Genomic DNA, 20,037 nt, shown 5'->3' with positions numbered 1-20,037 from the left:
ACTCAGAGAAGTAGCATCCATTGGTGTATGCTGTCAGAACAGTCTGTGTTCTCTGTTTCTCTGGCGAAGGGACACTGGTGCTGGAAGGCAGCTGGGCTGGGTGGTCTGCAGTCAGCCCTAGGAGCTGCAAGGAGGGCTGCAGGAGCCGGTGGACGGGGCTCCTTGCATGCTCCAGAGCACGGCTTCCTAATGTGCTCAGGTGTGCTTCTGCTCAGTGATTTGGTGTCACTCATTTTAAGGCAAATAACTTGTAGAAAGTGAACATTACTGAGTTTTGTACAAATTGCAGGAGTTGAGCTGGCTTTGTCTTGCTCTTCATCTGGCTGAGGATGCCCATGCTTTCTGGTGAAGCGCAAGTTTTTTCTTAATTTCAGACTAGCTGAGGAGTTTCCAGGTACCTTAGTGCATTGGTCTGCATAGCAGCAAATCCCACCACTGCCTCTTAGAAGTCTCTGGGCAGACAACTGCAACACATTGGTAGCTGCTGCCAAGTGCTGCACTGCTTTTCTTGCTGCTGTGGAGAGATGGTGAAGAAGGATTTGCTGTTTCACTGAACTGCAAACAAAGCCAAACAATGATTTTTTTTCAGTGATGGGGAAATGCACCCTAAGCAGGTGGGTAGCGCATCTTTTCTGGCTGGCTGTATTTATAATGCGATCTTCTGGGTCTTGCACAATTTGCCATGCCTGCTGTAGAAAGAGAAGCTGTGCTCCCAGGTTAGAAATGGATGATAGCATCAGAGACTCCTGGATGCCATCAATTGCTGCAGTCTGAACAATCAGACTCTTCCTCACTCAGCAGGAGGGCCCTGGGAAGCAGTGCTGGCAGCCCAACCTCCACAGCTGCTGTGCTGCATGGCTCAAGTCTTGCTCTTGATGCCAACAATGGATAAAGAGGGGAGGTCTGTCTCTCCTTCTCAGCCTTCCTGCAACAAAATGTCCCTACGTTCTCCCCACCGCATATCCCAGCTTCTAAGGCCATTTCATAGAGGCTTTTCATGCTTGTGTCTGCTCACTGTATCGTACTTTGAGCTCTCCTTTTCCAGTGAGAGGAAGTTAAGAACATTTAGCTGGTATCTGAAGATAAATGCAGTGCAAGAAATGTATGAATAAAATAGGTTTATTAGAGCTATTTTCCATAAAGTAATCAGGACTGAGCAACTCAAAGAACTATTTGTATACATGGTAATATTCTTGTATTCTTGTAGACTTGAAGATGCTGAAGTAAAAAGACGACATACAAAAAGATGCATGCCTCGTCTTGCCTCCATTTCTATTGGGACCCATGATGAATGCAACATCCTTGGACAGTCAAACAAAGTAGACAGCACAGTGTCTATATTTATATATATGTATATATAACATGTACTGTACACAATTTACTGTTTACACGTCTGAAATTCACTCACACATATCGATTACTTGCTCTAATTCTATGAGAATTTTGCTGGGATGGGGACACATTGCTGAAGCCTTCAAGCTTTGGAGGGAGCTAAGAATTAACCAGCACGAATCCCTTGCTGTGGGGGAAGCACGGCCGGGTTTTAATCGCTCTGCCAGAAGCGTCAGTCTCACTGACTGTGCCCATCTGCCTAGAATTAACTTTGGTTTTTACCCACCAGAGTACCAACACTGCTAAACAGTCTGTATAGCAAGGCTGGGGCTGGTGCCCTGAAGAACAACCACTGGCAAGTGCTCTTTCACAGGGTGGAGCACACTGAGCTGTGGGTACTAAAGGCTGAAGCCTGCTGTATGAGGAGAGATGTAGCTCTGGGATCACATACCACAGCTGTCAGGCACTGGTAAGTCCCAACTTTGAGTGCTTGCTTTTTTCATTTTAGCATTTAGTAAGCATGACTTTGTTAGCTGCTCAGAGGTTTAAACTATGAATGAAAAATGTGTTCCATTCCTTAAATCCCAAATGTTAATATAAATGCTGGTGCTTAGATGGCAATTGCTTTTTGTTAACAAAGCAAAACAAATTTTTTTTTTAGTTATAACATTCCAAGTGTCCGAGGTGGGAAAGTGCATGGATCCATCTCTGCTGGATGGTACACTCATGTTGGTCTACAGCATCCCTGTAACCACTGCAGAGCACACTGGTGGCAGCAGGGTGGTGACAAGCTGCTCTCTGTTCCTGCCAATGCTACGGGGACCTGGTGGCTTTGGCTGCCTCAGCACTCTGCCCTAGGGCCCTGGTAGCCACGGGGAGGACAAGGGCATCCCAAGTCCCCTGGGGAATTCTCCACCTCGTGGCATCTTCTACAGCCAGCTGGAGCTACCCTCTGGAGCCTGAACGCTTCTCAATACAGGCACCCACCCATACCTGTATTCATCACTGAAGGGGGAGAACATGTTTCCTTATCATGGAAGCTTCTTCTACATTTGAAACTTAACTAAAGATTTTGGTCCTTTTTTAGAGGCAGAGGTTCATGGACACAACAGAAAGGGAAGAAAACAACAGACCTAAATCTGATTTTTAGAGATACATCCCATTGATGAGGTAATCAGATTCTTCGGATGTAATGGGTCGAGCTTTTTTCAGCTTCTGTCTCACTAAACGTAGTCTGCAAGCAACCATAAGCAGCAGTAGAGCAGTGATGGCCAAACCTAAGGCCAAAGGTAGTACAGCACCTACAAAAAGGGTAAGAGAGATTATGCTTAATACAGTGAAGAAACAGTAGAGGAAGAACTCAAATTTTTCCATAAAAATACAGCTAGCCTATCAACTTGGTGATAATATTTGGGGCAACTCACAGTGAGAAACTACAACGTGTGACCATGTGTGCTGAGAATGGTTCAGAGCATGGGAGCACACTGTTCAGCTCTTGACCGTAATGTCTGGGTCTGTGTCACTTGACTGAAAAATTCTAATGTAATTCAAAATGACTTCATGTGATCAGAGTTACCTGTTTCTGGGACTGGACGACCATCTCCGAGCTGATCCCTCTTTGGCACCATTATGCCATTTCCATTTTTATCATCTGTTTTTTTCCCTGAGGAACTGTTATCTGCATAAAGCCAAGCAAGACAAGTGAATATTGATTGAATTTTTGAAAGAATGTGAAACTGATGCTAAAATGTAAATTCATTTTTAGCACTGCAAACCGCAGTGCATTTCAACCAAACCTAAGTAGGGTCACTTTCCACTGAAAAAAAGGATGTAAATTCTCCTTTTTAAATATTTTCATAACAGGGTACAGACCAATCAATGTGAGCTAAAGCATAGTAGAAGCATTTGCATTCCACTGAAAAAAAGCTATTCCAAGTTATGTTACCTTCATCATTCTTGCTTATAAAGCAGGAAATATAAAGGCTGCCCAAACTTCCTTAATTCTGCCATGCAGAGAAGCAGAACTTAAGTTCTTGGAAGACACAAAAGTATGTTGGGAAAACATTTCAAAGATGATGACTTAGTCACAGCTGTGCATGGAAGAGAGGGTGCAATAGAACATCGTTTGTAACAGTGCAGGAGGAGAGCAGACACTTTGCTGCCAATAAGTGTTCACTCTGGGAGCAGAGACAACTGCAGTTTTGCTTGATGAGAGTAAAAAAGTAATGCAGCCAGAATTTCTTTTTACTCCAACACTGGAAGCCTGAGCTGATAGCTATGGGGCTGCTTAATGCAAGAGTGACAGCTTAATTCAATGCCTTCACAAAAATCAGAAATGTGCCTTTTTTTTTTTTTTTAATGTGATGATTGTGTTTGGGCACTTTGGTTGCAATGTGAATATTTCTTGGAAGTGTGTTTCCTCTGCAGTGATAAAAATGGAAACATTATGCTGCATTGTCAGAAAAATATGAAGTATTATAACTGGTGTTCCATTTAAAGGTGGGTGTTAAAAAGGAAGTGTTTAGTCAATTAGCTTGAACATGTAACTCATCTACCTCCTACCCAACAAGAAAGCAGAAAGCTGTCTCATCAGGGTAAGGAGAAAATACAAAACCCTTTCAACTCGAGCCAAAGTTATTCCATCATTGCAGGTGTGAGGTTAGTGCTCATGTCCCCACTCTAAGACACAATGCATCCTTCCAGGCTCTGGGTTTGCTGGGCTGTCATTAAGGCTAAGCATGTATGAACACCAACGTCAGATGCCGGGAAATGCCTCAGAAATAAGTTACAGTCCTCCTCTTTCTCCTCACATGAAGGTTTCTTTGAGTTCTTATATGAAAGAACTCAAGGCATATGAAAGGATCTAAGAGAATGCTAAGTGTAAATTGTGCTGGCTTTAAGGTGCCAGAGCTGTGTAAAGTAACTCAAATGTAACTGAAACCAAAACCAGTAGCTGTTTTGTTCCCCTAAATGAATAACATGAATATTTTTCTTTATCTTGGAAATCCCCGGAAGGTATCAGCTTCTTTTTAGAGCTGCTCATCTGTATAACAAGGCCACATCTGAATGCCTGTTTTATAAATTTATTTCCCTTCCATTTGAGCAAGGAGGGAATATTTAAGTCAACTGCTGGTAAGGACTTTCGGCAAATATACCTAAATGGAAAAGAAGTGGGAAAAAATTGAAAGAGCAGAAAAATAATAGAATCCTTTCAGCAAATCTTGCAGCGGTAAGTTTTGTTAAGATTTAGGGCTTTTCCTACAGGACCAGAGGCTATTGAGGGCAATACCATTCAACATCTTATCTGTTAATCAACTAGAAAATGATTTCCCCAAACAGTTTTGGGAGCCTGACACAGTGTGTGTCTGCACCCATTGGGAAACTGGTGGAAAGGAAGAAGTATGAAACTAACTTGTTGAGATTTTGCCTTGGGAGTTGGAGAAAAGAGAAATAAGTGATAAAAGGTGATATAACTTTTACATATTTGGGCTTCTTTCCTGCCTGCTAAAACATGTTATGTGAGTTTCATTTTATTCTTACATTATTTTCTATTCTGTGCGTAGGAAATTGCAGTTTATAGTCCATTACGGGTGCCCTAAATTTCAGCTATTGCTGTTCATGCCTCTACAGTGAAAACATGACTAATGCTTGGGCACTCAGTCAAATTTTGTAATCCCACCCCTGAACAGTACTGCAGAACAGCTGGTGTGGGCAGCCTGGAGAGATGCACAGACGCTGTGCTGGAGGTATGCAAAGCTGTTACAGTGATTTTTATACACTTGAGTTTGCTATGCTGGGAAGTGAAAATCTTCAAGCTTCTTATGAATTCAACCTGTCTACATGAGCATGCTTCCTAGAATGGCTGTTGATGCTTAGAACCTGGTCTATTGCTGCAACTGAATTTTTATTGAATTCATTTACAAGTGCAGTAGTGCCAAACACTCGTTTTAGCTTGAGAGCTTCCCTGGAAATTAATGCCAGGGCACTTTGGAGGCAGCCATGCAGAACTGCTGAGCTGGCCTTTGGAGGAGATGCAGTCAGGGTTACCTCACTCTGGAGGCATGTCTGCAAAGGGAAAGGACTCCTCTATTGACATCAAATTCCTCTTCCTGCATTCACTCCAACTAAGGAATAAAATATTTGGTCTTCTAGCTTGCATGAAAGTAAATTACGAGTCTGCTACTTGTAAAAGACTCCGTGCACTTGGCTTTCAAGGTAGGCTCTATGTTGGACTTGGCATTCCCCTGGAGTTGCACTGCTTTAGAGGCAGTTGCACTTGCTGGAAATGCAGGCGTGCAGAATAGGGATCATCCATTGTCAGCAGTGAATGACTTTTTATTTTTATAACTCTATTGTTACTAAATCCCTTGTTAGGTCAGGTAGAAGTTTTGGATAGTCCTTACCTTGCACTTGCACATTGATATGAAAATGTGAAAAAGTGTAAATCTTTACCAAAAAATTGTACTGAATCAGAGCCAAATTTGAGGGTCCACTAGAGTAAAGAAAGCAGGTTAAGGGAAATTGGGAACAGTGAAATTATTAGGAGGATAAGGCGTTCTGGAATAAATTTCCCTTGATACTATTCTCCCAGGCACAATCACTTAATTTAGGGGTTGGAAATGTCCTCTGGAGATCATCCAATCCACCCCCCTGCTAAAGCAGGTTCCTAACTTTCAGTAATCACTGGCTAAAACACACAGACATGACTAGAGAAAGGACAGGCAGTCAGGATGCCCAGGGTGGGTGTGCTTGCCACTAAGGAAGAGTTTTGACCTCCACTTTCTACTCTTGTTACTCTAAACCAAATCAAACATCCTTGCAGGGAGCTGGCAAGTCTCGCTGACAACAGCATGGACACTTCTCTGAGAGGTAGGAAGTGAGACATGATGCACCTTTGGGAACCAAATTCAGTTCTCCCTCTGTCTGGACCAGTTACCTAACATAAAACACACATTCACATGCACACAGAGTGTCATTGCATTTTTGTAGCAAATGTAGCATAATTGTAGTTATTAAATTTGGTCTGTCATCTCAAGGAGATGAGAGTGGTGGGAAGAAACTGAACTCAGTGGATCTGCGTGTATTTTTAGGAATGTGTTAGATGTCTGTCAGCCCAAGTCCATAACAACTGTGATGCTTTCTCACGGGGCAGGACTTGAACTTCTGTGGACCCTGGGGAATCATTAATGTACAGTGTATGACTCCTATCAAGTTTAAATGTCTGCAGGAGAGTACAGGAATTCAGAGGAGATTTTGTCAGTTGCCCTTAGAAGCTGGGTACCTTCACATCCTACCTCATGCACCCCCTTTGCCACTGAGCCATAGCTATTTAAAAGCTCCCTGCTGCTTTTTTGGTTAAAAGTATTGGGCTACTAAGCATTGGGTCTTTCTCTTCTACAAGGAAATCCCTACATAAAATTCAACTGAAAGTTCTGACTGATGTCAAAAGAATTAAAGACAGACAAGGTCAGCTGGAAATCTTGCCCGTTTAAAATATTAGATTACAGCAGTTCCTGGTACTACAATAACCACTAAAAACCCATCACATTATTTTTAGTTTTATAATATTTTTTTTAATTGCTTACTGCTGTGTACAAAGCTACCTTCAGAACAAGAACAAGTTACTGTGCAAAGGTCAGACACTGAAATGACAGCATTGAGGTGTCACTCTTACACAAACTTTTGATTATAATGTTTGATTGTAATATTCGATTATCAGTTGCTAAGCTTAGTGATGTCAATTTGGTTTTACTTCTGGATTCATGAGCCAGTAGCTTTTAAGACAGTTAGCAGCTGGCTTTCCATTAGTTTGCAATGCCTTTGGCAACTTGACTTCTATTTTAGGTAGGCTCGTATCAGGTGTCACTCAGAACTGTGAGAGCCAAACAGGTTTGGGGCCTACTACAGTTTTAACTCATTCTGATAAGGAACAATGAGGTTGTTTTACACTGACAAAAAAGGTGGAAGCATTTGAAAGAATGTATTGCCATAAGTTTCTAAGTATTCTCTGGAGCAATCGAGTTCTTGTTGATTGTTATTTTCACTCCCTTTGCAGACTCCACAGGTGAAATTCAAGAATATGAAGATACAAGTGTGAACCAGGCAAGTGCCCTTTGTGAGAGCCAGCAGCAGAGGGCACTAAGCACTGCTCTGTTGTAAGAAGAAAATAATTAGCTGCATCCTGAGGAGCAAGGATCTGTCCGAACTCTGAAGAAATAAAAGCGGGAGGACTTGCACTCATTTAAGGCTCTGTGCACAGATCTGCTTTCATTCAATTGCCATTTCAGGCCATTGTAATTTACCAGCAGGAACCACCTGTATTTTGGCTGCCTTAAAAGTCACACAAATTTCATTGCAGCTTCTGGAGCTTTAATAAGGCAATGTTTGATGACTGGTGCCTATAATATCACTACACAGTGATTCACAACGGGCTTGCAGCCAGTATGGAGAATACTACTAGAGACATGAGATTGTTTGTTACCAAAGATCAAACCTACTCTGTAGTGATGGAAGATTTTTCCTGCCCCAGAGGTACAATTCAGAAAAAAAAGTGCCCATAATAATCAAGATACCACTTCAACAAAAAATCAAACAAACAATCAAAAATAATAAGAAAACAACCATAAATTAGCACTAGAAGAGACACAATTACTTTCGCTCAAGTTGAATAGTACTTTGTTACATTCTGCTGAAGGTACCATGCTACAAATAAAAACATCAGCTTACACAGGTGAACCTGTGGAAGACAGAGCTTGTATTCAGCTCTCTGCATGTTTTCCTCCTTAGACTGTGGGGTTTTTTTGTAGCGTTTTTGCATTTTAACTTTTTCTCTGCATTTTGCATCTAGTAAGAAGCAGACTTGAAAATTATAAAGCAATATTCACTGATAATTTCCCTATTGCAAGCTGCTTTTGTTGGTTTTTTGTTTGTTTGTTTAACATTTGTAAAAGTTTTCTCTCAACCAGACACCTGAAGCCAGTTTAATTTAGATAAGGGTAAAAGATATTTTCTTCCTCAAGATAGGGTGATTTACTGAAACTGATGCTTTTCAGTTCTTACCTGGCACAAATCCACTATTTTGTTTTTTTGGTCCCTGAGAAAGCGATTGGTTAGATGTGTCTGCATCCAGTGAAAGAAGCAGCTGATTTCTGACAGTGGCTTTCAGGGTGTTTTCTGCAGATAAGTTCTCGTCTGTTTTTTCTGTCAGTCCTACAGTCCTTTGCTGAGCAGTGCTGAGGGCTGAATGAGTCACTGTCTTCCGTCCTGGGCTGACTATGTAAATAGAATCAAGAATCAAAATTCTTATATTCTGATGGAGAACTAAACAACTTCATTAGATTCAGACAAATGATGAAACATGAGTTCCGTGTACTTAGCAGGTTACCAGTTGCTCAAAGTCACTATAGAGCAAGAATATACTCATGAACTCTAAAGTGAAATCCAGCAACTGTAGTATCAATGAAAGTGGTTAGCCATTATGGCAGTTCACCCTCTGATGATTTTTGTTCACTCTGCTGAGCACAGGCAAATATTGAAGGCAAATAATGAAAACTAACAGAATGACACTGATGGTTCAGTGCATGCTCAAATATCCAGCATTTCACATTCTGGTCAGGTACTTAGCTGCACTTTGAAGTGTACCTCTGAGGTGCTCATTGAGATTAAGACAGAAAGAACCGATCTTTTCAGTTTTGAAAACTAACTCAAAATCTGTTCTTTGGAGACCTTTGATCATTTTTATATACATTGAAAAAAAATGGAATTGATTTCTGAGCATCTGCTCTATGTGGACCTAAATCTTTCTCACATATTATATCCAATAAGTGGTTCCATGCCGGTAGCAAGCTGCTTGTTCAAAGGAGGGGATACCATGAAAGGGGACATCAATTCCCTTTGGTTGCACAATCTGCAATGACTTTCACAGTCAGTGTTACCCCATGTGGCACTTACGGTTCTGGCAGAAAGTTTCATCGGAGCCATCGGGGCACTGTTTCACTCCATCGCAGGCAAACGTGATGTCAATGCAGCAACCATCATCACAGATAAACTGGTAGCGAGAGCAAACCCCGACACAGGCTGTTGAGAAACAATTTTCAAATTACCAAAAGACAAATCCAAACAGTAAGTACTGAGTCAATAACTACAATCTGCAGCATCCAGGAAAACCCTAAACCACACTACAGCAAGAACTGCAGAAAAGCCTGAAGACCAGGCTCAGCTACATGATATTATATTGATAGAAAAGGTAATACAGCTGATAGCTGTTCCTGGCACCCTCATCACTGTTCTGGAAATGTATTATTACCTGGAGGCTGTAGCACCCTACAGTCCATGCAGCAGCCCTACTGCAATTTAAATTCTGCCAGCTTATGCTGAAAGGAGATCTTTCCAGGCTTAGAGGACTAAGAACAGTCCTGAAGATAAATGAAATCTTGGTGGCTGGAATTGCATTTCTCCAACATGTAATTCCTACCACATCCCCATTCTGTATCACTGATAGTAAGTTATCTTACAGGCACACCTATGGACTACATGGGGTGGAATGTTTTCTTTAAGTAATTAGGATGCTAGGAAAGTGTTCATCATTTATCCACATGAACAATCCACTGACTCCTATGAAGCATCTACCAGAACAGGTCTGAGCACAAGGTCTTACAAGTGACCTTTATCAAGAGAACTGCCTGCAGCCTGCTTTAGTGTTTAGATTTCTCAGGAAACTGAGAATGTCCCTTGACATTTCATAATTGCAGCTGTATACTAAAAGTTTTCTTGAAACCCATCCTGACCCTTGTAATTATCAGCTGTTTTATGTATGTGTTTTTGTCCTTCTAACAGCAATGCATCTCATCGCTTTGAAAAGCACTGTCAAATTCAGTGTTGGATTATGGTTCTAACAGCAAACCAGTCTGCATAAGCAATTGGCAGCCTTTGGTTGTCATACTGCTATGCACCACAGCAACAACATTAAACCTCTGCACTGCAAAAGAAAGTATGGCAGGAACACATGAATATTTTTTAAATCCCCAAATCATACTCTGGAAATGCATCTTGTTAACTTCAGTCCTAATAACAGTACAGGTCCTGTGTGCACTGAGGCCCTGTGCACTGGTTTTAACTATGGCAGTAGTGCTTGAAGTGCAAACATAACTGGGGAACTGGGGGGAAAAAAAGAAAAAAAAGCAAATCCACTCAAGAGATGCCACTCAAGAGATTCTCAAAGCAAAAAAACAAAGGAATCAGCAAACTTCTCTGGCTGCTTTTGCTGAATTAAGCATTAATTAATAGGATTCTATTACCCATTACTGGAGCATAGATATTATTAAACAGATTCATAAGCAGTTTTTCATGATACCTATTTATTGCCAACTGGGACAACCCCCTCACGTAGTGATATTGCAGTGGTGCAGGGCTTTCACTGGGTCAGTAAACACATTAATGATGCTAGTTTACCCTTTACTTTGTGCCATAGCAGCAGATCTGTATTAGCATCCTGCAAATTACAACGTAATTAGAAGTTATTACATTAAAGAGCCCCAAACTGACAGGCACTGAAATGTCTTTTTTTTCTACCTTTTAAGCTTTTATATGCTTCTCAAGCTCAGAGTTTAAAAAATGATGGGTCAGTTCTAGTTTTGGTTTTCACAATAACATAAAGCTTCACTGTTAAACAAAATTACACAGTAAAGCTGAAGTGCATTGGGTCTTCCCTGTAGCACAAACCCTGTCCTGTTCCATACCCCTCTTGACCACACAGTGAACAGTTACAGTGTGTCTGATGCACATGGCAGTATTTCCAACCCTACTTGCTTATTAGCAGTATAGGTATGAATATTTAAAAGCTTGAAGTATTCTTGCACTAACAAACATGATGTTTGCTTCTCAAACATCGATTCAAAATGGAAAGAGATGTTATTATACAACAAATAGGGGTGAAATAATATGATAGAAATGGAGAATAAGATTTCTGCCCTCCATCAAGACCCTCACTCTGAGCAGCATACCCTGGGTGTCATATGGGCAGTAGCTGCAGTCAGTTTCTCACCTACTGCAGAATGAGCCATGGGAAGAACAGTCACAGAGACATTATCCATGCTCTGCTGACCAGCAGTGTCTGTCACGGTGAGCTGGAAAATGAATGTGCCTTCCTGAAGATGAGACAGCTTCAGTGTTCCTGGCTGTGGTACCTGGCAAAAGAAATTGTGGAAAAAAAAAAGGGGATTGGAGTAGAGCAGAGCAGAGCGAAGTGGAGTTAAACACAATGCAGTACAACACAATACAATGGAATAGCTCAGTTGGAAGGGACGTCCAGAGATTTGTTCCAGCTGCCTGACCACTTCAGGGCCAACCTGAAGTTAAAGTATATTACTGAGGACACTGTCCAAATGCCTTTTGAAGACTAGCAGCCGTGGGTCATCAGTCACCCCACTAGGAAGCCTGTTCCAGTGTTTGACCACACAGTAAATACATTGTTCTTAATGTGCAGTCTGAACCTACCTTGGTGCAATTTTATGCAGTTGCCTCATGTTTTACCATTGGTGACCAGGGAGAAGAGACCAGCACCTCTCTCTCTGCTTCTCCTCCTCATGAAGTTGTAGGCAGCAATGTCTTCATTGCTTTCTACAATAAAGGATCTGTCTGTAACTTCTAGAACTAAGTACATTATTTCTGTGCAATGCTTTTCACACAAAGAGAATTGGAATTTCCAAAAATATGTTAAAAGAATCCGAGGCCTACCTTTATTAAGACATATATTGGTAAATTCATTTTTTTCTTCCAGGAAGTTAATTTTCTGACATGAAATTTCTTTCCATTTGTGTTTACTGAAATGTACTTTTATCTCAGCCTTCTACTGATTACCTTCTTAAGATGGATATGACACTGCAGAATGTTATTGTTTATTGTATTACAAAACTAAATATGCTCAAAAAGGCACCTGCTGTCCTTCACTATGACTGCTGGGAGTGCAAGTGTGGTATTTAAAGCTCATGAACCGCACAGTACAGCTCTCTTCTCAGTGCAATTCCAAAGAAGCACAGCTGACTTCAGAACACGCCATCCCTGTGCTTTCCTTTTTATCTCCATTCTGCCCTGAAGGATGCCTGACTGTACCTGTTCTGTTCCAAACTTGGCTCAAACTGGAGAACTTTCCAAATAATCAGCATTAAAAAAAACAACAATCACCCACAACTGCCACAGAGTTTCTCAGCTACAGCATGTGGATAGCAATCTGAGAAGCACAATATCCTTAAGCTAAGCAGTCACAATACCAAAAAAATCAAACCAAAACAAAAAAACACTGTCTTTTCTCTACAGTACAATAAGAACTCTTTATAGCAGTCTTTCCATGTCTGGTACTTTTTATTTACTTTTGGTATCTAACTACAAAGCAACAGGTGCCAGCTATCATAAATAAACACAATCCCATTTTCCCTGGCAGCTGTGGTTTCATGCACAGTTTATGAAGAATCGATCACAAGAAATCCAGTGGCATCAAGATGACAACAAAAGCACTGAAGATAGCAAGCTGAATGTGTATGAATAATCACAACTATCAATTCATCTCTACAAATTAAACTGTGAAGGAAACTATCAGGGTATGTACTTGTGGGAGAAATCCCTGCTCATTTGAACACAGCAGTTTGAACACAACAAAAAAGCATCTGTTTAAGCAGAAGCCTCTCAAAGTTGTTTTTATTTATTAAATACGAAGAAATCACCAAGATGAATGTGAGAATTTTGCAGGTTTAAATAAATAAAAACTGGTCTCTATTTAAAGACCTTACAAACAGGAAGGAGGCTCACAGTGGCTCTTGAAAATGGGACTGTTCCTGTTGCTGGTTCTGTCCTGTTTAATGTCTTCCTATCCATCATCAGCATCTCAGCAACAACGATGTCTATGGTACACACACCTTTTAACAGTGCGCTCTGCTGAACACCATGGCCTGCGTACAGGCTGTGAGTTGGCACTTTGGATTTGAAGCACTTTTCCTTTCCTTTTCTGCTGCTCCTAAGAAGCTATAAACAATGGTAGAATGGAGAATCCCTCTCCTGATTGTTAATTTTAAGCTGAAACCCAATTAAAATAGGATCTCATGATATCTTACATGGTCTACATAAGACATTTCCTTGCAGTTTCTCCACAAACAGTGACAGAAAGACTGCTGGTGAAATACCTTATGACTTTCAGTAACTGAATTATTGAAATGTCTCTAACCTGGATCACACAGGCTGAAAACCAAGTTCAGTGAGAACAAACAACAAGGAAAGAAAGCAGAGCTGAAACACATGAGACCCTACACATTTGCTGCTGACTGTTACATGCCACACTGGATATAGATGAACTACAAAACCCACAAGACATGAAAGCTCAGGCTGTGCAGTCTTGCAGTCTTTCTAATTATGGTGCTTGTTAACCATACTCAATCAAACACATTTAATATTTTTAGCCCTACATTTAAACCTGAGCTACACTGAATACAACAACCTGCAAATAACTGGCTACATGTGTGGTTCCATGTGTACCTTCATTTCAACAGATGAATCACCTTGCAGCAACGTCCATTCATACTGCACAATTCCGTGGTCGTCTGAACTTTCGCGACCATCCAAAATCACCCAGTCGACAGGTGACTGCAGCACAAGATCTTCTCCTGCCTTGCACACTGGAGGCTCATCAAATTCTTCTTCTTCAAATCAAAAAAAAAAAAAAAAGAGAGAGGCTTGGTCATTCATCAAAGGGAATTCAGCAATTATTTATATAAAACATATTTTTCTTGGTTGTTATTGATTCACCACTGTGCAACTTCCTGAAAACGAGGACAAACACTACTCAGCACTCAGCAGCAATCTTCCCAAGTCTCATAGGAAGACCATGCAGTTAAACTGCCTCAGCATGTCTGCATCTGTCAGCTGAGTATGCTGCCCTCCAAACTTAGTGCAGGGTGAAAAAGAAAAGCTCTTCAAAAGTTAAGCTTTAACTAAGGAAACAAACTTGTGTTTTCTCACTGAAACGTGCGTATACATTCTGGTTCACATCTTCAGGAAATAGCTGCTACCTTGCAAGCATGTGGCATGAAAATCCTCCCTATGTGGATGTTTCACTAATACAAGGGGACTGCCAGCATCAATGCATTTTTGATCTGAAGTACAAAAAATTGACCTCAGTGTAAACCACCTAGATATTCAAATGTCAGTTGCTGCACATCTTTTACAGTATTCTGCATAGCAACGCTCTTTTAGTCTCTTTTTATGATATGTCCTCACAGGATTGATAGTTATTCAACGTCAACTGACATCCCAGTAAAACAGTGCACAACCTAATGATAACAGTGATCAGAAATGAGCACCATTTTTAAGTGTCTGATGTATGATACTTGATTTTCATACCATTTGACTGTGGCATTTTGTTATACTCTAAATATGATACTCATTGATTAAAACTGTGAGTATCAAATAATTTTGCCAATCACAGCACAAGCTTTTCAGGTTAGGCTAAGAAAGCTTGCAGCCTGGAAGGCCAATGGTATCCTGGGTTCCATCAAAAGAGGTGTGGCCAGCAGAGACAGGGAGGTAATTGCCCCTGTCCTTTCTACTCTTGTGATGCCCCATCTGGAGTACTGTGTCCAGGTCTAGGACCCCCAGTACAGGACTCTTTTGGAGAGGGACCAGAGGAAGGCCATGAAGATGATCCAAGGGCTGGAGTACCTCTCCTATGAAGACAGAGTGAAGGAACTGGGCTTGTTCAGCCTGGAAAAGAGAAGGCTGTGGGCAGACCTCATTGCAGCCTTCCGGTATTTAAAGGGAGTCTATAAACAAGAGGGAAATCAACTTTTTACAAGGGTAGATAGTGATAGGACAAGGGGGAATGGTTTCAAACTAAAGGAAGGGAGATTTAGATTAGATGTCAAGGGGAAGCGGTGAGGTGCTGGAACAGGCTGCCCAGAGAGGCTGTGGATGCCCCATCCTTTGAGGAATTCAAGGCCAGGTTGGATGGGGCCTTGTGCAATCTGATCTAGTACATCATCTAGTGGCTGGCAAAGCTGCCTGTGGCATGGGAGTTGGAAATTAATGATCCTTGAGGTCCCTTCCAACCCAAGCCATTCTATGATTCTAAGAAAGCAGATGGTAACTTAAGGAAACAGCCTGTGAGATGTGGCTAAAGTAATTTGTCCATAGCATTCACGAGCTGCGGGAAAGAGAGGGATGTGATCTAGTTCTACACATCAACATTCAACTACTCTAGCCACAAGATCTTATCTTTTTGTAGTTCCCTGACCAGCTTTCATTCATTTTCTGAGCACAGTGCATTCCTGGCACTCTGACGTGGCACAGTGCTTTCTGTTCTTTGCTCTCTGCTTTCCCTCTGACCCCATTCAAGCAATCTACAACAGCTTGCTTCTTCAAACTGCACCAGATTTACTGAACTTTCAGGCCTAATTATCTGCAGGAGACATCTTCCTTCCATTCCTGAGAGGATGAACACACAACAGTCAGGGTATACAGCAAGTTGAATGAAGAGGGTAGATGCAAAGAACATTGAGTTCAGCTCTGAAAAGCACCTCCTAAGCCTATGCCTGTAAATCCTCTCTTTGGGTAGAGCATGAGGAAAGACAAGGTGCTTGCTACCAGTGTGGGGATCTGCCTGGCATGTGCCCTGACCAGTATCAAGAATCTGCCTGAAGGCACAGAGCTCACAAAGCAGTGGCACACTTTACTGCCACTAACAGAAGAGGAGTCCCTCTCTCTGTTGCTTTTCTCTAAGACATTCTAATGAAGCCTTCAAAGAAAAACAGGTGAAACCAAAGACAGAAAATGCCAATGCAAGTCCCTTAACATAGGAAAATGTACAAATAACTTAAAATATAATCTGATATAAGGAAATATGAAACAGTTCTTAGTGATCCAGCTGGCACAGGAAGGTTTGCCTAATGTTTACAAACACAGTTTTCAGAACCAAGGAAGTTTAAAAAGCACCAAAAAAAAACAAAACTATAACACCAACAGCATGGTGCCAGGGTAACTCTTATTTGGTATCTATGAACTATGTGCCGTTTTTAACAAATTATTAACTTTTCTCATCATTGTCAAAAGAGGACAATGAACCTGACTGACCTGGGTCTGAAATGGCACAGCTCATTCCTCTGCTTCCTACTTGGGAACTGTCTGTGTGCCACCTGTCTGCTTTACATGACTTGATGGTTTCCCTGCTAACTCCGAGACAGAGGCAAGCCCCAGCTGCCTCGGACCATAAGCAATAAGGATCATAAAAGCTGGAAGAGATTTCTAAGGTTACTCAGCCTAACCACCAGCCCATCACCACCATGCCCAACAACCACGTCCCTCAGTGCCACATCCACACAGTTTACTATCTCTCTAGGGACAGTGACTCTACCACCTCCCTCGGCATCCTGTGCCACTGCTTCATTACTCTTTCAAGGAAGAAATATTTCCTAATATCCAACCTGATATGTTTCCCCTTTCCAGATGAATGGTACCCTGAAACAGTTTGAGCTATACTGCTGGCAGGAGCTGTGCTGGGCTACTTTATGCTGAGGTATGGCACAGAGACTCCTTCCTGTCAAAATGCAGAATGAAAGCACAACACCTGCTTGTACACTGCCAGAATATTTTCAGAAAGGTTAATCAACATCAAATCAACTCATCTCTTGCTCTTCTAAAGAAAAAACTGACCTGAGAGAGACTGTAGCATGGGATAGGGCAGACCTGTGAACTGAAAAGAGCTGTAACTTTATAAGCAACTTCTTTTTCATAAGCAGAGGAACACAACAGGCTTGATTTGTTCTTCCTCCTTCACACAGACGTGTCCCACCAGTAACAGAGCTGCCAGCTGAGTGAGGGCTTTGCAGTAAAGGGCTATTTCACTACTGAATTCCCATGATATCGTTTTACCCTAATGCTGCCATCTCCCACTGTGCAAAAGTGCTGAGTATCAGATGGAAGCTGCACATCTCTGTTGAAGCATTCAAGCACTCTTTCTTTGGAATTAAAGAATTTCTCTAACAAAGACAAAAAGGTTTTCCTCTTCTTTCAGTGGGTTTTCAGTGTTAACACAGCACAAACTGCCCGAATGTGCTAAATAAATCTGCCACTTAAACCTGCAATAAATTGGGTGAAAACTCAGGGAAAATTCAAGGCTGATTTAAACTGGGAAGTTCAGCCTATAAAGCTCACCCCACCACCGGCCCTCCTGGAAGTACACAGCGGTGCACGTGATCTGAAGAATACATATCCATCACTGCAATTGGTTTCAGATTATTGAAGGTCCTTAACACAAACAAAATCAAACTGCCATAGTGACTGCTGTACACTACTGCTCAGAAATACTTCCGAATTACAAGAACACCATATTCATGGATAGGTGTTTGTTTGGGATTATCAAAGAGAAACAGAAGACCCAACACCACAGTATCCTGAAAGGAAAGAACAGGTAAAGCATGATTCCCCGACGACATAAAATCTTGTAACCAAAGAGATTTCCCCAATTTCCCAAATTCAACCATGTGGTGACATAAGGGAAAAGAGATCCATCCTCATCACATTGTCCAGATTAATTTTCAATGTAATTCAAGAATGCAGTGGTAACACGATATCAGACAGCAAAATAATTTCATTTTAATTTTATTTATCTTTCCTGGTTTATGTCACGGCTGGCAGATGTTTGAATAAAAGTTCATTTTCCTTTGCAGCTCTGCTTTAGCTCTGACTTAATTGCATGAAGGAGTCACAATCTCCAGCTTCTGATACCGCCTGCAGGGAGACTCCTAAATAAACCCAACAGGACATGGAGCAATTTGCAGATTAGGAACAGAAATGGCTTTGCTAGCCCAGTGCTGATAGTCAGAAAAGCAGCCAAAGAAGCAAGGCTTCGGAATTCAAGATTTCTCATAGGCAGATTATGCTTCAACAGTTGTATTATTTATAACGTGACAGAACTGCACTCTACACTAGGGCCACATTTTGGTGGAATTAAGGCAGTTCAAAATGACAAAGGACATCTGAAGATATTTTTGAAGGTTTTCAAAGCTGCTAAATTCTCTCTGACTTAAACTCCAGTGTTAAGCCTTCTATCTCCCAAGTGCAGGGTTATAAAATGCAATTACCAGAAACTGCTACATTAACAATAGCGTGGGTGTAGAACTCGCCCAGCTGTAAATGTCAAAGCCATACCTTGGGTCCCTCCAGCGTCTTATCCTTGTCTCAGTTCCACAGATATCTCCCTATAGTTTTCTAGCTTACCTATCTAGGCCCTTCAGAAAACTTCCAGCCAGCCAGCCCCCATTCTCCCCCACTTCCAGGAGCTTCCACTGGCGTTCTCATAACATGGGCAGAACTGCTAGTCAATTTTGAGGTCACCCCCAGCCAATGGAGCAATATCAGAGGCCTCCAGAGCACAGTGTCTTCGTTCCCAGCACCACCAGGTTTCCCTCCTTTAGGCTGCATGCAGCGATTGGTTACTTGGGTAGGGAGATGGATGCAGCGATCTGTTTACCTGGGTCTGCACCCAAGGTGAACGCTGAAGAGGGCATTTATGAAGGAAGACGTTTAGGAAAACATTTAGGAAATATCGTCAACTGAAGGTAATTAAATTAAGGCAGGAGTTCAGATGCAACCATTCAACAACAGAAGGTGTTTGCAGGAGGTGGGAGAAAGTGCAGGCTCTATTGATCAGGTGTTAGGAAATTGACTATGCTTCCAGATACAGAGCTGTTTTCACTGACAGGGTTTTGCTCTGGATTGCACTGCGTTTAAATACCCTTCAGGGCTGATCAAACCGCTGCTTTTCACGTGGCCTGGACTCTGGCGGTTACACAGAGCTTCCACGCTACCTCCGGTCTATTTGCGAAACGGCCTCCCCTCCACCAGCCTGACCCCGGCGCTCTTAAGAAGGCTTTATCCCAAATCGGGCGCACGGGAAACCTGCGCAGGGCGGTACCTTTCGGGCGGCACGCAGGCAGACGGGCAGTCCCCTCTCCGAGCGCCCTGCCGAGCTGCCCTAGTCCCGCGGCCGCTCCCCTCCCCCTGCCCGCACCTCCCGGCGGCCGCCGCCATTTCCGCGCGCGGGGCGCCGCTCTCCCCGCACGAAGCCATCTTGGCGAGGCCCCCGCCCGCGCTTCCCGCGTCCCCTCCGCGTGGCGGCCCTTACCCGGCGGTAGAACGGACGGGACGAGGGCCGCCCCGCGGGACGAAGCGGCGGCGGCGGGGGGCGGCTGCGGGGCGAGGCGGCTGTAGGTGCTGTAACCGCGGTGCGGGGCGAAGCGGCAGACGGGACGGCCGCGGTGCGTGCAGTTGAAGAGGAAGCAGCCCAGCTCCGCCGCCGCCCGCGGCCGCCCGGGCCCCTGCACCACGGCCAGCGTGCAGCGCGGCTCGGCGCAGCAGGCGTCCAGGCACTGCCGCCAGCCCGCCGCTCCGCCCGGGGCCCGCAGGAACGTGGCGCCGGCCGCGATGGAGTCCTTGGTGCGGATGATGGAGTCGGGCCTGGCCGAGAAGCCGCCGCTGCCGCCGCACCGCTCTCCGCCGCCCCCCGCCGCCTCCGGTCCCGGGTCCTCCTGCTTCAGCTGCCGGCGGAACTCCTCCAGCAGCGACTCCACGCCCGAGATCTGCGAGCGCAGTTCGGCCAGCGGCGCCGCGCTCCGTGCGCCCGGCAGCACGGCCCGCCCGCCCAGCGCCGCCAGCAGTACCAGTACC

The 20,037-nt window shown here is 43.1% G+C and overlaps 1 protein-coding gene across 1 annotated transcript in view; it reads right to left on the bottom strand.

The window, feature by feature from the left end:
• Window positions 1–1,101: 1,101 nt before the first annotated feature.
• Window positions 1,102–20,037, bottom strand: part of LRP11 (LDL receptor related protein 11) — a 19,592-nt gene continuing 656 nt past the window's right edge. The window contains exons 2-8 of the mRNA XM_042816347.1: window positions 19,496–20,035; window positions 13,855–14,018; window positions 11,375–11,516; window positions 9,283–9,408; window positions 8,392–8,604; window positions 2,909–3,010; window positions 1,102–2,633 (exon numbers count right to left, since the gene is read on the bottom strand). Coding sequence (XP_042672281.1) covers window positions 2,479–2,633; window positions 2,909–3,010; window positions 8,392–8,604; window positions 9,283–9,408; window positions 11,375–11,516; window positions 13,855–14,018; window positions 19,496–20,035 — 1,442 coding nt within the window. The 3' untranslated portion in view covers window positions 1,102–2,478. The remainder of the gene's footprint in view (window positions 2,634–2,908; window positions 3,011–8,391; window positions 8,605–9,282; window positions 9,409–11,374; window positions 11,517–13,854; window positions 14,019–19,495; window positions 20,036–20,037) is intronic.

Source organism: Centrocercus urophasianus, unplaced genomic scaffold (assembly GCF_019232065.1).
Source record: "Centrocercus urophasianus isolate 14NV4802_14NV808 unplaced genomic scaffold, USGS_Curo_1.0 seq_10, whole genome shotgun sequence".
NCBI classification, from domain to species: Eukaryota; Metazoa; Chordata; class Aves; order Galliformes; family Phasianidae; genus Centrocercus; species Centrocercus urophasianus.
The sequence above is the reverse complement of the archived record's forward strand: the minus strand, read 5'-3'. Positions and strand labels throughout refer to the sequence as shown.